General features: G+C 42.7%; 1 protein-coding gene across 1 annotated transcript; it reads left to right on the top strand.

Moving 5' to 3' along the window:
• Window positions 1–4,324: 4,324 nt before the first annotated feature.
• LOC308409236 (PRELI domain-containing protein 1, mitochondrial-like) lies at window positions 4,325–14,693 on the top strand. Its single transcript, XM_080901845.1, has 6 exons — window positions 4,325–4,714; window positions 5,564–5,687; window positions 6,785–7,010; window positions 11,593–11,706; window positions 13,796–13,874; window positions 14,562–14,693. The coding sequence occupies exons 2-6, from the start codon at window positions 5,596–5,598 to the stop codon at window positions 14,651–14,653; spliced, it is 603 nt and encodes a 200-aa protein (XP_080757971.1). The 5' UTR covers window positions 4,325–4,714; window positions 5,564–5,595; the 3' UTR covers window positions 14,654–14,693.
• The last annotated feature ends 1,910 nt before the right edge of the window (window positions 14,694–16,603 follow it).

Below are 16,603 nucleotides of genomic sequence, written 5' to 3'. Positions count from 1 at the left end.
AAACTTTAAGAGGCATAAAGGTAAAACGGTAAAAGATTTGAAAAAGCTGAATCATACCTGAATAGCCCCATAATTTGAGAACATTTTAAAGTTTGAATGGTTGTTCTACGTGAAAATATGAGGAAGTAGTTAAGTTTCAGAAACAAGCAAATTTTAGCAGAATTGCAGAAGTTTCCCATTCATTTCAATGGGACTAATTAAGCTTAATATTTTAAAAAGTATAATAGTGAAAAATACCAAAAGACATAGCAGGAATTAGCAGAAATAGCAGAATATTTTAAAATTTGAACGGTGAAAATTGGCTGAAAATTGTGGAAGTAGTTAAGTGCCAAAAAGTGTGCGGAAGTCCCAAGAGGAACTCAATAGTGTGGATGCTTAAAGCATCCACACAATTAGGGTCCAATGTTTCCAAATTTAGCACAGCTGTGCTGTTTTCATAAACTGATTTATAAATTTGGAATTTCACGAATTCTCGTGTCTGAGGCGGCATGCTCTCCAGAGCAGGAACAAGGCTGAGGAGGAAATGTTCAGTTGCAGACGGACGTGGCCTCTTTAGGGTCTCCAGGATAGCCAGCTCCACCGCCGATGGACCGTCCTGGGACCCTTCCCTCGCCCGCCTTCGAGCTGTCCTCCTCTGTGGGCCTGTAAAACACAGAACAAAACACCACAAAGAAATGAGAAGGCTGCTACTAGATTTTCATTTTCAAAATTGAAGAAAACCAGGATATGAACAGATTGGTTGTAGATATTTAGTAAAGGTGATCACAAGGGGATTCAAGCAAGTAAAAAGCTATCAGTGCTTGATGTTCATACCTGTGGGTGCAGCAGCAGGAGTGGAGGGACCAGGGACTGGGGAGTCAGGAGAAGCAACATGGGAGGACTCTGCTGCATGATTACTTGACTCTATCAAGACAATATTAAATGTTAACAGGTTGAAGACAATAGTCATAGAGAATATTATATTATTATATACTTATTATTATATACAGTGGTCTCTCATTTATTGCAGCACATGAACAGTAGTCACAGTTCTCACAAGTTGATTCTCAAAGTGCAAACCTTTGTCGATTTTAAAACGTATTATGCCGCGCTTTTTCTCCGTCTGCGGCGCCACTTTTGTGCGCCTTTTTCCCTCCCCGGTGCAGGTTTTATATTTCCGAATGAGGGTCATAGTTAAGAGTGTTTTTGTGCTGTTTTTTTCTATTGGACATGATGGATATCAAAACCAAACATGATAAGTTTGGCAAGCGCAGGAGACACGACACGGAGGAGATTTGTCATTTGGGCTGCAGAATGCAATGCTGTACGGTGCAATAAAAACAAAATCAGCGAAAAGGCGAGGCAGTGACGGATGAACAGCGGGACTACTGTATACTGTTTATTAATAAACAAAATATATTCCTGTATGACAACACGCATTAATTAACTGCCTACATTAATTCATTGTAAACATACCTTCTGACTGACACTCCCCTGCTGCCTCTTCGGGCTGTCCCTGGTCCTCGGGGGAGAAGTTCTCCACGGTCCGCACCATATTACCGCTAGTCTCCCGCGGGGTGAGGAAGGGGTCCAGAAACCCCATGACCGCGAAGAACTTCCATCTCCTCCCCGATCCTGCTGCCGACCCACTCCTCTTCTCCTTCTCTGCCCTCTTCTCCTTATTATAGGTGTCCCTGAGGCTCTTCCACTTTCTCCTGCAGATGTCCTCTGAATAAACGCATTATCTGGTTAGCGGAAAGGTATTTGTACAACAGTGGGAAAATCGCGGGACAGTAGGCAGGCTTGCTAGCTTGCTAGCTTTTGCGCGGCTTCATCGGGTCAGTCTGAAAATTAAAAAGAAGAAGGAATGAACTTACCAGGTTGCCCGATCTCCTCACTTATGTGTCTCCAAGCTAGGTCCTTTTTATTCCTGTCTCGGTAAAAATAGTAGCTGGCATCATACAGCTCAGGGTGGTTAGCCACAGCGCTGATTAGCTTTTCCTCCATACTGAATGAAGAATGAAGGGCTTTGGCTGGATCTGCCCCTTTGACCTAGGTCAGAGCCACGTCACCAGGCTCCTGATTGGTTGTCGCGGCGCGATTTGACGCTCGAGTTCAGCTTTTTCCAACTCGAGCGGTAGACGCAAAACGCGCGTATGCACAAAATGCAACACAAAAACTGACGCGCGTGGTTTTATTCGCGCGTCAAACGCGCCAGACGCGCTACACTGACGCGCGTTTCACGCGTTTTGGCGTTTTCGCGACGCAAATCTGCTTCCGAATTTTCGCGGGACCCGCAATCGCGCGTCATCGCGCCTTTCCATTGACTTTACATGTAAACCTGACGCTCTATTCGCGTCCATCGCGTTCGGTGTGAACACACCGTTAGTCTTTGAGGTGTTGAGTTGCAGGTGGTTTGTGTGACTCCACGCGACAAGGTTCCTCACCAGACTTCTCTACTCCTCTTCCTGATCATCCCAGATACACCCCATGATGGCTGTGTCATCTGCAAACTTCTGAATGTGGCATAATTCAGAGTTGTAGCAGAAGTCAGAGGTGTACAGGGTGACCATTGTCAATCAATCTCGTGCCGTGTCTCCAGTACATTACAGAATGTGTCCAGCTTGTCAAGTTTAAATAAATCTTTGATCGCTACCAGTGTGGCTTTGAAGTGCTGTAGTGTGTGTTTGTAAGTTTTCTCGCCAACAAACACAACAATGGCGATGAAACATTTTGCACCGTCAAAGTCACCTGCGGGTTTCTTTGGTTTCATTCTATAATACTGGACTTATTTTTCTACAAAGGTTTGAACTTTGAGAGTGTTTAAACAAGAGAGAAAAGTGTGAAAATGTTCATGCCTGTCTGAGAAAAGTGTATAAAGTGTGTTGTGAGGGGTTCTATAGCCTTAAAACATCTATAATAATTGTATAAAAATAAAGTTGGCTACTTCGCAGATTTCACCTATTGCGGGTTAATTTTAGAACATAACTATCCCGATAAACGAGGGACCACTGTACTAAGTAATTTATTGAGAATTTTTCAGAAAAACAATATTTCCCCATTGGATAAGCAGAAGAGAATGGATGAACGGATAATATTTCACCATTTTACTAGGGTGACCAACCGTCCTCTTTTTTGCAGTTGTTGACTTGTAAAAGCCTATCGTTTAAATATGTTAAAGTTTTCTTTAAGCAATTGTATTATTAAAGTTTTTCTTGACTAAGCCAAATCTTCTCTTTTTTGGAAATCAAATGGAAATCAAAATATGGTCACCCTAATTTTACAAGATAAGTTTGCTTTACTTTATGGGGTGCAGCCCATATTATTGAGTCATTTAACCTGGACTGAATTCATGGTATTTTACCAGACAGGAGACACTCCTTTCCTGTACAGCTCTTTTGGTAGTTATGTTTAAACAGTGATTGCGAAAGAAAAAAAATATCCATCCATCCGCTTATCCTTTTCAGGGTCACGGGGGGCGCTGGAGCCTATCCCAGCTGTCATAGGGCGCAAGGCGGGGTACACCCTGGACAGGTCGCCAGTCTGTCGCAGGGCCAACACACAGGGACAGACAACCATTCACTCACACATTCACACCTAGTGGTAATTTGGATTATCCAATTAACCTATCCCCACAAGCTGCATGTCTTTGGACGGTGGGAGGAAGCCGGAACCCAGAGAGAACCCACGCAAACACGGGGAGAACATGCAAACTCCACACAGAAAGACCCCGGCCTGATGTTGGAATTGAACACAGGACCTTCTTGCTGTGCGGCAACAGTGCTAACCACCGTGCCACCGTGCTGCCCAAGAAAAAAAAAATCTTAGAATTTCTTAAACATTTCTTGCATTTTTCAACTGTCTTTTTTTCATCAACAACATGAAGTGCAGGTCTTCAGGGCCAGCTTATGTGATAGGAATTCCGTGGAAAGTGCAGGGTATCAAGCAAGTCCAGGGGATCAATCACTGCTCAATCTCATCATAACAACTTTATTCTCTTAAACATTAGATCTTTAAACCATAGTCTAAGTGGATATATCACCTGAAACTTAGATTTGCTCTAAATCTGACCAGGCCTGCTTCAATTCACAACTGAAAAGTGTCTGTAGTATATTTTTGCCTGTACAGTATAGTTATTTATTTATTATTTTATTTTGTAACAATGGAAAAAAGTATTTACTCCTTTTCTGTTAGCTGACACCCATCCTAGAGTAAATAAGTGCAACAGACAGAAGTGGTACCAGCAAGTACAGACAGATTTACACTTTAAAAGATTGAGAGAAACTGTATTGTGATCTAAGGAGCTTGGAAGGAAAAGCATCTGGACTTCTTTAACCTCCTAGAACCTGGCGTCCACATATGTGAACGTCACATTTTGGGTTGCCTAGACTAAAATATGTAAATCATGTAAATTGACAGAGTGAGTGCACAGAGGGCACCAAATTTTTGCAGAGTTGCCACAGACCTCCAAACTTCATGCGGTCTGCAGATCATGTGGATTTAGTCGTGAACCGTTTACCAAGCAGCGCGACCTGATTTCTGCTTGTCTAGTCTGCCATCTGGTGGAAAAAGGCGGTAAGTGCACGTATGACCGCCTGGGTCCACTTTTTTTCTTCTTTGTTTCTGTCTCAAATAAGCAGCTGCTACAAAGAAACCCCCGAACTGCCTCGCTTCTGTGTTTTATCCATGCCGGCTCCCTTACAGTCCGCCGGGCTTTGAGAAACACGCGCTTTATGTACGTCCGTTACTTGGCTAGCCGAAGCTGTTAGCTTCCTCAGCAGCTACAACAGACTGCGACGTTTACGGTAGAGGGTGTTTGTACTAGCAACCTCGGACGCTGACTTCAGCATTTAGATAAAAAAAAAAGAAGACGATGACGAAGCGGCGACCGCGTTAAACAGCTAACTAGCTTGAGCCCGCTGGTGAAGTGCGGTTATAAAACAAAGGGATTAGCAATGCTGGCCTCGGAGCTGTAGCAACACCTAATAACGGTCGCAGCTAACAGTTTTTACAGTAAACAAATGCTATGACGAAAAGCATTGCATAGAAGTACTAGTATTGTGTTAATCACAGGATAAGTCGCTCTACTTTCCCCTCTGCTGATGTGAGCGTTGGTGGTATAGTGGTTAGCATAGCTGCTTTCCAAGCAATTGAGCCGGGTTCAATTCCCGGCCAACGCAAAGTCATTTCTTCACTAAAGTGGCAACTTTAGATTCTACTGTTAACAATTGCATATTTAGAAACGTGCTCACCCCAACGGTTTTCATTTGGTGTCTGAAAACTAGCGTCTGAAAACTTTTTGTGGTATGAAAACTAAAGTCATTTAAACACACTGTTAGAATTTAAAGCTACCCGGATTTTCAGGCACTAATGCAGGCACAATCAGCTGTCTATGTCCTGTTAATGGGGACTTTGGCACGACTGTCCTATCCTCTCTTGCTTGCCGTGATCAAATTCAGTGAGTGTTCATACCAACGGGACAGGAATTTTATTCTACAAACTTAAACATGAAGAGGAACTCATGACACTAAATACAAAATATATTTAAAAAATATATAACTTGTCTCTTATGTTGTTCCTGCAGCTGCTGAATGAGCTCTGTTAGTACATGCCGACATGGGGAGGTATTTCCACAGCGAGGTGGACATTAAGAGCCCGTGGCATCAGGTGCTGGCTGCCTTCTGGCAGCGCTACCCAAACCCATACAGGTAATTAATCAGAATCAGAATCAGAAAGGGTTTTATTGCCAAATGTTGAGCAGGTTTACAACATTAGGAAATTGCTGCGGTGCTTCAGTGCAAACATACTGTCATAAATTGCGCTTAAATAGACATGAAAAAGTAAAAGTAAGAATAAGAATTAAAAGTGCTACGTAGAAAGATATATGCATGAGATATACATGAGCTATATACATGAGAATAAGAATTAAAAGTGCTACGTAGAAAGAGTGCAGGTGGTGATCAGTGCCAAACATGGAATGATGCAGTGAACACAGCGTAGGGTCATGTGTTAGTGGTGGGAACAGTCGTACGTTTATTGTTCATGTGTCCAACAGCAGAGGGGAAGAAACTGTTCTTATGGCGAGAGGTTCTGGTGCGAATGGACCGGAGCCTCCTGCCTGAGGGGAGCAGGTCAAACAGACTGTGTCCAGGGTGAGAAGGGTCAGCTGAGATCCGAGCTGCACGCCGCAGTGTCCTGGAGGTGTACAGGTCCTGCAAAGATGGGAGTCTGCAGCCAATCACCTTCTCAGCAGAGCGCACAACACGCTGCAGTCTCTGTTTGTCCCTGATAGTGGCTCCAGCGTACCACACGGTGATGGAGGAGGTGAGGATGGACTCGATGATTGCGGTGTAGAATTGCATCATCGTCCGTGTTGGCAGGTTGAATTTCTTCAGCTGCCTCAGGAAGTACATCCTCTGCTGGGCTTTCTTGATGACGGAGGTGATGGTGGGCTCCCACTTCAGGTCCTGGGTAATGGTGGTACCCAGGAAGCGGAATGAGTCCATGAATGATTGTTTCAGTGAATATGAAAAGTCATTTCTCATCAATGAATCTGATATTTTTCCCTTATAAAACAGTGAAAAATGTCACCTTATTATCTAGTACAATAAAAGAAAAAAAAACACATTAGTCCATTTTCTCCAGACAATGGACAAAGTGGACCAAACTGTCGTGCTTTTATCTTGACTGCATCAACCCTGGGTGTTGTTTGGAGAACTTCAGTTTTTTAAACAATAAAAGACATTTTAAAAAAACAGAATGTGTGAGTGTTCTCAAAAAAAATAGATCTGTTTTGGTGTACCAGCACCCATGTACTCACGGAAGATGTCCTATACCGCGAGGTCACCTCCAGCAACCACCTGCTGTCCAGGCGACTGCTGACGAAGACCAACCGCCTGCCGGGCTGGGCGGAGCGGGTCTTCCCCATGCACATGGCTCGGGCGGTCTACGTCCTGGAAGATTCTATCGTGGACCCTCAGGCCCACACGCTCATCACCAAGACCTGGAACCTGAACCACAACACGCTGATGGTGAGATGCGCTCTGATTAGATCACTGTGGTTAATTAACCCCCCCACCCCCACCCCATGACAGATAGGATAGAGTTCAGATTGATGGTCTTATTGTCATCAAGCGATTTCTCCCACTTTGAATGGGGCAGTTTGCAGTTTGAGATAACCAATCAGAAAATGGCCACGAGCTGTGAATAGCATGAAAGCATGAGATCATGGTCATAGATGTAATAGAGCAGACCTTCCCAAAGTGTGGAGCCATTGCAGGGGGGGCGCGGTATGAAAAGGGAGGGAGAGAGAAAACAAAACTCTTGGACACTGCTAGCACAGGGCGCCCACAGAAATGCAAAGCAGGAGATGAAGCATCGCTGAATATGTTTCCAAACCAACTTCATTCTAAGCCAAAGACTAGAAAATCTGGCGAAGCATATCTGCCCTTTGGTTTCACCTGCACAAGTGCCAAGTGCACAAGTCTCCCCTGCAGGATTGGTTTTCCCTGCGTTGGGAGCAGCACTGTGCTCTCCCTATCACGGACAAACAGTATCCCACAGTTGTTTATGTTTTTAAACCCATTTTGCACAGAGAGGCATTTTTTGAAAAATGCATTGATAGCAATGTTGAATATTATTACACATACAGTAAAATAATCACACCGTGACGCCTCTGCCTTTCTAAATGGAGGGACAGTAACTGCGTTTGTATATGTTAGTGTGTAAAACCTGTAGACAGTAAGATTAACAGTATTTTGTCTCTATCTGCCATTCTGCAATTCATCTCATGTAAACAATAACGTGCGCACAGCGTGACGTGAAAAAAGGCACATACCTTTGACGTTGCGTGACGAACTCTGTATTCCTCGTCCACACGTAAACGGAAAAAAATGAGTTTTTAAAAAAATCTCCGTTTTCGGTGATTCGAAATGCTGTTTATGTGTCAACGAAACAGCTGCGTTTTCAAAAATACCCGTGTAGGTGTGAACGTAGTGTAATAGTTTACTTTCTTACTGCCTGTAATTTATTGCAAGTTACTTGTATTTGCTTAACCCTCCTGCCATCCTTTAAAAAACTCACACCCATCACCCTAGGGACCATTCTCAGCCACGCCATAAAAAGACCATATATCCATATTTTATTCCACTTTAAATTAGCCAACCTTGTAAAACTACTTCTCCCTGAAATATTCATGTAAAGTTTTAATTATATTTTCGTTGTTTTAACCCTTCAAATCCCAGTGTTATTACATGAGCGCCCTGTGTTATAAGCCCCAAAAACCAAAAAACGAAACTAAATATTTCCACAAAAAACCAGTTGAAGTAATATGTGATTGTCATTATAAGTAGGCCTTTAGATGGACCAAAGATTGGCACCAACATACATTTTGACCTGCCATTATTTTTTTTGCATTTTTTTTGCAATTTAAAAATTAAAACTTCAAGGCCCTGAGTCTTCATTGACATCCAAGAAAAGAAGAAAAAATAAAATCATATGATGATAATTTGGGGTTGAAAAATAGCGTTTATAATGGAAGTCAATGGGCAGAAAATGGTCCCCAGGGTGATGGGTGTGGGGATTTCTGCTGCTCAGCCATTTTAGGCTGATTTAAGGAATTCACACTGGAATATTAACATTGACAGGTAAAAACTATCCTGTGGCAAGTTTGGTTATATTCCACTGAACACAGTGGAAATGGCAGCCATTTAACACATAGCAGTGGCACAAAAAGGTCCCAAGAAGGCAGGAAGGTTAATTGTTTACTAAATGTTTGAGGTGTGAAAGAAACCACAATGGAGCAAAATATGGGCGTGTGTGGTTGGAGGATGTGTTTGTGCGTGTGTGTGCGTGTTGTAAAACAAAGGCAGCAAAAAAAGTTTGGGAACCACTGTAATAGAGGAACCAGCTGACATGGTTTGAGCACCTGAATAGGAGATCTCCTGCACATCTAGACTTTGATGGACTAGGTCAGGGGTTTTGGGCATGTCCAGCTGTGAGGAGACCTGTGACAGAAACAGGACTGGACTGGGAATGCCTTGCTGGAAAGGCTGGAGATAGTTGCCTAAATGAGGCCATTCTCTCCACTTTTGCTCATCTCAGAAAGGACAAGAAAATGGATGAATTTGCGGATTTAAAGAACTGCACTGGACACAGGTATAAATGCTTTTTGACTGGAAAACTACAAGGCCTCTTACAGTCTGGTTGGTTTTAACATTTTCAGTATTTAACTAAGTTCAAATCAAATCACTTTTATTGTCACATCACATGTGCAGGTACATTGGTACAGCACATGTGAGTGAAATTCTTGTGTGCGAGCTTCATAAGCAACAGAGTTGTGCAAAATACAATAATGTAAACAGGCAAAATACAAGAATGGCTGATCTGAAACTAATAAATATATGTACAATATATAATAGTATATGCATTTCTGGATGTGTATACTAAATATTTTTCTACGTGTGTGTGTGTGTACACATATTTTACAAATTAAATAGAGTAAACAATAAATAAAATATATAAAAATATACAGAGTTGAGACATGTGCAAAACAGTGGCATTGCTGTACAGTATGTAGTGCATAATGTTGAAGTTCCAGTAGTGGAGGTGAGGTGTCTATGAAGTGTTCAGCAGTCTGATGGCCTGATGGAAGAAGCTGTCTCTCAGTCTGCTGGTACGGGACCGGATGCTGCAGAACCTCCTTCCTGATGGAAGTAGTCTGAACAGTTTATGGCTGGGGTGACTGGAGTCCTTGATGATCCTCCCCGCTTTCCTCAGGCAGCGCTTCCTGTAGATGTCTTGGAGGGAGGGAAGCTCACCTCCAATTATCCGTTCAGAGCACCGCACTACTCGCTGGAGAGCTTTGCAGTTGTAGGCGGTGCTGTTGCCATACCAGGTGGTGATGCATCCAGTGAGGATGCTCTCAATGGCACAGTGATAGAAGGTCCTGAGGATGCGGGGGCTCATGCCGAATCTTTTCAGTCTCCTGAGAAAGAAGAGGCGCTGCTGCGCCTTCTTCACTGTTTTGTTTGTGTGTACTGACCACGTAAGATCCTCAGCCAGATGTACACCAAGGAACCGGAAGCTGCTCACTCTCTCCACAGCAGCGCCGTTGATGGTGATGGGGGTGTGTACTTCTCTGCACCTCCGGAAGTCCACTATCAACTCCTTTGTCTTTGCGACGTTGAGGGTGAGATGGTTGTCTTGACACCAGTGGTCAGGGCGCTGACCTCCTCCCTGTAAGCCATCTCATCACCATTGGTGATAAGAACCACCACTGTAGTGTCGTCCGCAAACTTCACAATGATGTTGGAGTTGTTAGTGGCTGTGCAGTCGTAGGTGTAGAGTGAGTACAGGAGAGGGCTCAGTACACACCCCTGTGGAGCACCAGTGTTCAGTGTGATGGGGGATGAGGTGATGCTGCCCAGTCTGACCACTTGGCGTCTGTCAGACAGGAAGCTAAGGATCCAGCTGCAGAGGGAGCTGCTCAGTCCTAGATCCTGCAGTTTCCTGTCCAGCTTCGAGGGAACGATGGTATTGAATGCTGAGCTGTAATCTACAAACAGCATTCTCACATACGTGTCTCTCTTCTCCAGGTGTGACAGGGCAGTATGTAGTGTCAGGGCTATGGCATCATCAGTGGACCTGTTGTGGCAGTATGCGAACTGTAGAGGGTCCAGTGAGTCGGGTAGTGCAGAGCAGATGAAGTCCCTGACCAGCTTCTCGAAGCATTTGCTTACGATGGGGGTCAGGGCTACAGGTCGCCAGTCGTTCAATGAGGAGATGGTGGAGGATTTGGGTACAGGGACGATGGTGGCCATTTTGAAGCAGGCTGGGACTACAGACAGAGAGAGGGAAAGGTTGAAGATGTGCGTGAACACTCCAGCCAGCTGAGCCGCGCATGACTTGAGGACGCGGCCGGGAATCTCGTCCGGACCTGTAGCTTTGCGTGCGTTCACCTTCCTGAAGCACTTCCGCACATCCTCCTCAGACACAGTGTGCGCACTGACGTCATCCGCGGTGCGCACCCTGTCCGGTCTCATGGTGTTCGCTGTGTCGAATCTAGCGTAGAATACGTTTAGATCCTCACACAGAGAGGCCGTGGTCTGCGGTGTGCTGGGTTTCCCTCTAAAGTCTGCGATCGTGTTTAGTCCCTGCCACATACTCCGAGGGTTGTCAAACTGTTGCTCCACCCTGTCCCTGTACTCACGTTTGGCTGCTTTGATCGTCTTCCGGAGTTGGTAATGTGCGTGTTTGTAGTCCGATGTGTTCGCGGAGGCAAAGGCGGTGCTCCGTGCCGCGCGAACATCTCCGTTAATCCAGGGTTTTTGATTTGGGATGGATTTAACTGTTCTGGATGGGACGACATCTTCCACGCATTTCCTGATAAATCCACAGACTGAGTCTGTGTACTCATCAATGTCCCTAGCAGCCACGTGAAACATTTCCCAGTCCGCGTGATCAAAACAGTCCCGCAGCGTAGACTCCGATTGGTCCGTCCAACAGTGCACCGCCCTCCGGGTTGAATATAATACTTTTTCCTGTGCTTGAACAGTTTGTGTTTGGAGTAAAAACGGGCTTTTTTGTACATTTTCTACCGTCTCTGCCTCTAAGACTGTTGTGGAGCGGTGTCTGTTTGAAGAGAACCATGGTCAGCCATCTTGGACCAAATTGAGGAGGGAGGCCTGGATCTCCACAGCTGTATATGGACTGGGTCGACCCATACAGGTATACACAAACATACAAATGTTTCAGTCCTAGGGAAAATTGGCCACCAAAACCCAAACTCAACCTACTATCACTTAAAGTATAAAGAACACACCAGCTTCTCTTAGTGTATTTCTGATAGAGATTGACAGACCACGTGACCTTCGTGCATTGCTTTGTGGGTACCCGTGGCAACAAAATCAAAACACTGCATCAAGCGCTAGTATTTCCAGCACCGGTAATCATTAATTCTGTGGTTTTAATCCCTAATTGCATTTTATTTACCCCAAAAACAGTTATGTACAAAACGACGGACAACACGGCAGGTCCGTACAAAGACAGACTTGACGAAAAGGCAAAAAAAAAGGACAAGGAAAAAATCAAAGGATTGAAAGGGTCAGACCCATACGAGCATACAGAGTGGAGTAAGGACGTTAGCGTGCTGCCCAACTTTCATCACGGACATATTTATTATTGTATGGTCCTAAGTGTGAGTGTATGCACTTCACGTTTATTAACTTCAGATCCCTGCAACAAGCCCAGGTCCAGTTTACTTTTGGTGATTTGGACTATTCCATTTCACAGCTGTTGTTACATTTTTTTTCCCTTTTTCTTCTGTACAGGCCAACGAAATCTGTTTGTAGTTTCAGGTTGTAGTATTACACAACATTTTCAGATCTAATAGAAAAAAAATAAGTGTTTCATAATTCATTCAATTTATTGTCTTTCTTTATAACTGGCATTATTGTTTCATTCTATTATAGAATCTTACAAGAAAGAGGCAAAATTGTATTCCATTATGCTTTATTAGCTGCTTCAATAAAAAACAAATCAACAATGCAAAAAACAACAACAAAAAACCAACAACAACAACATTGGAAACCAGCATAGTAGAAAACAGTTATTCATCACTTGATTGCTTGAAAACAACACTTGGGCACATATATGCGGGATTTTCGTGGCTGTTTTGATCTCGCTCTCTCTTAACCGATCAAATCTGGCTGTGGTAGCAGCTTTAAACTCAGTATGATCCAGGTTGATAGAGGGTGCTCAGTCTGGATCACATTCCAGCATTTTGCATTGGTTTTCCTACAAAACATAACAAACATTAGCCCGCAAAGCCACAGTGAACAAAGCAGCATAGCGCAATGAATTCTATTCAAATCAATATAAGACTTACTTGTAACCTACATCACCAATTATGTTATGATAAATTACGTAATAACTACAACAGAAGACTTACTGTTGTGGAAATGCTTGGAGCAGACTAACATGTGAGCTGGAGTGTTCTGAAACGTTATATTTGGTCTTCAAATTGCTCCAATCCAGGCCATATGTCAGCTCTTGTTACTTCGGAAACATGGCTTGAACAATTTCTCTTCCATGACGTAATCCCATAAACAATCTCTTTACCCGTCGGCTTCCCGTGGCTGTCATGCGACCAGCTATTGCAGTTAATAATACAACAGCTTCTCGCCATTTTTTGTGTTTCTTTTTATCCCTGTGTGACTGTTTTCATGTGAAAGCATGCGTGCGCTAGTACCTCTTGCCACGAATTCCCAGAATCCTTTGTGGTTTTACCCCAGAATGACATCACATTTTCAATCTCTATAAAAGATCCCCAGTAATGGCTGGAGGTGTGGTCAACACGAACTTGATAACGGCTGCTTAGTTTGCCTTAATGTTCTGCATGTTTGCGATTATAATTTTATTCCATTATTTTTGCAGTTGGGTTGTTATGCTTGTTACATAGCTTCATGTTGGCTTAGCTAATATCTCGGTTACTCCTTGGCAATGCAGGTCATAAATAAAACCCCTGACTAGTTAGCGAGTTGTTGCTGGGGAAATTCGTTGCAAAGAGGGTGCTGCACCAAAATTCTGTCTGCGATTGGTTTGGTCTCTTATCAGATTGTCCATTGTCGCCCATAGTTTGCATGGAAGATGCTGACTTGTCTGCAAACACTCAGAACATTGTGAAGTAATACCTCCTGGCTCTCAAGCCAAGCCAAGATACCAATACCAACTATGTGACACTTCGTCAGTATCTATATACAGCTAACGTATGGTGCGGGTATTTATCTTTGACTAATTCTTTGTCTTTCTCCGCCAGGAATTCGGTCTCGCCAGGTTTAAAAGTAACCAAGCTAAAGCCATGAGAGGGCTGGAGTACTCTCTCTCCAAGCTACAGAGTAAGTCACAAATACATGCACACACAAATCTGTATTTCACCTCTGAGGGCTTCACCAAAACCTGAAGCTTAATTACCACAAGCTATGTGTTTTTGTACAAAAGTCCTGAAACTGTAAAAAGAAATCCAGTTAAAACCAAGAAAACAAACGTCAGCCTATCACAAAACCGCTGTTTTTTTCTTTCTTAAAAAGGGAAATCATCATTTAAAAACTATGGTTTTTATTTTCTCTGATCATCTTTGTCTAATTTAACTTTTAGAGCATTTCATTAAACGTTGGTCTCAATCTAGTATCAGATTGAGACCAACATTTACTGTATTGCACACCTTTGGTGGTGGCTTAGAGTGATGTCAAATTTTTCATTGATTTTTAGATTTGGTCACAGGATTCACATTTTTTTTTTATTTATTAAAATATGAATAACAAATGTCATATGAGTCTTCTCTTTTGACTTTTTTATGTAGATGTAGTTTAGATCAGCCTGATTTTCGGTCATTAGAACTTAAACCTTAGATTGCATATAAAAGACGACGGTACACTCCGGGTATGAGAACTGTGCATTTTCTTTTCTTGTTTTAAACCTTAAACCTATTTTCAGCTCCATTATGCTCATATTCAGTTTATTTTTCACTTCAGGGCTCAGATCAGTGTGACAGTTCCTCATTTTCTACTTTTATTTATCCACAGCTAGTGACCAGGGAGAGTCATCAGAGAAGCAAAAGCCCCTCCCACCACAAGCCACGCCGACCCCCAACCAGAAACCCAAACAGTTTGTCTGAACCTCAGTAGGAACAACAAGCCCACAATACAGATTGACAGACCACGTGACTTTTGCGCATTGCATGCCGGGAACTCGTGGCAAAACAATCCAAGTACCGCATCAAATGCAAGTATTTGCAGCACTGCAAAACGTTCATTCTCCGGTTCCAATACCTTCTTGCTTTTTCTTTGCCCCCCAAAAAAGGTATGTACAAAACGAAGGATAACAATGCTGGTCTGTACAAAGACAGACTCGACGAAAAGGCAAAGAAAAGATACGTGGAAAAAAATCAAAGGAGTGAAAGGGTTAGACCCTTACGAGCACACAGAGTGGACAAAAGACGTTAGCGTGCTGCCCAACTTTCACCACCACCAGTGCATACATTCATGAAGTTTAGTAACTTCAGGTCACTGCAACAAGCCCAGGTACAGTTTACCGACGGATGGGTACAGGACCTTGAAATGCACCGTGTAGAACGAAAGACCATCGTACAAACAAAGGTAAGTTTACCAGTCTCACAAATTGTCTTCATAAATACACATTCGTTAACCGTTTATTAATAGGACCTTTAAGCTCAATGGTAATTAATTAGTAGTGGAAATAATTTCTGGTACGGATTACAGAAATGTAGCAGTGACAATAATATTGTATGCTGTAATCGTACTGGGCAATTAGTGATACAAAAAACCAAAAAACCTGTTTTATCTGCTTTACCCGTCGGCTTCCCGTGGCTGTCATGTGACCGGCTATTGCAGTTAATAATACAACAGCTTCTTTCCATTTTTTGTGTTTCTTTTTATCGCTGTGTAACTGATTTCAATTGAAAGCCTGCGTGCGCTAGTACCTCTTGCCACGAATTCCCAGAATCCTTTGCGGTTTTACCCTTAAATGACGTCACATTTTCAATCTCTATGGCTCGTTTGAAGAGCAGCACTAAAACGGTGGGGCATCCACTCATCCTCAGTTCTGATTGGTGACACATTAGCTGATACTGATTACTTTTCAAAGTCACCAATCAGAGCAATGAACTACAATAATTCCCAGGATTCCTTGGGACTGATTTAATCATCTTATTAAAGTTTTAGTAATTTTTTTTTTAAGTTTGCAGTTTGTAATTTGTCAGTTATGTAATGTAAACATGATATTAAGTTAATAATTTAAGTTTACGTTGACTTTTCTTATCTTTGTTTTTATATTTTTATATGGAAATAGTGTTTTGTCTTATTTTGTAGAATTCTCTGAATGATTATTGTCATCTTGGATTTCTTTGGGACCTCCCACAGTAAATGTCTTAAGAGATTTTCTATCAATAGGAACGGGTTTACATCAGATTCAGGTAGTTTAGAATCAGACTGTTGTAGAAATGCATGTTTCATAGTATCCATATGCCAGTTTGAGTAGATGTTTGTTTTCTGGTGGTATGGCTCTGATCTTAAAATTCCAATAGATTTATGTTCTGGATAATTGGCCAACCCATTGAGACCAAGGGGAAGGTCAGAGTTGAGTTTTGTTTTGTCTCATGCTAAAGAGGATATTGTGTTTTAGATGTAGTCTTATCCGTTTTGGCTTGAAAAAGGGTTGTCAGTAACCTGGTGTATGTTAATATTGCAGCATGCCAAGCTGCATTATGCAAAATCAACCTCTGGGGCTAACAAATAAAGCTAATGTTAAAGCACTGAACACTGCAGTTTCTCTAATATCCACTTCAGACTGGTTCTAAAAGTGACCAAAAGTGAGTCAGTTCCCACAGACGCAAAATGTCAAACTTTACAACAGAAATAAAGATATTTACAGCCTGCTACAAAAAGATATTTTGGCCATATAAACTGTCCTGCATGTTGGCTAGAAGAGGGACATCAGTGTTAAAACTTCTGCCCACTCCCTGTGTGTTCTATATAATATCTATTCACACATCTTGACGCTGAAGGTTCTACATGGTTCTTACATGGTAAAGTAAGCACCTGAAAAT

Source organism: Rhamphochromis sp. 'chilingali' (genome assembly GCF_963969265.1).
Source record: "Rhamphochromis sp. 'chilingali' genome assembly, chromosome: 1".
NCBI lineage: Eukaryota > Metazoa > Chordata > Actinopteri > Cichliformes > Cichlidae > Rhamphochromis > Rhamphochromis sp. 'chilingali'.
The sequence above is the reverse complement of the archived record's forward strand: the minus strand, read 5'-3'. Positions and strand labels throughout refer to the sequence as shown.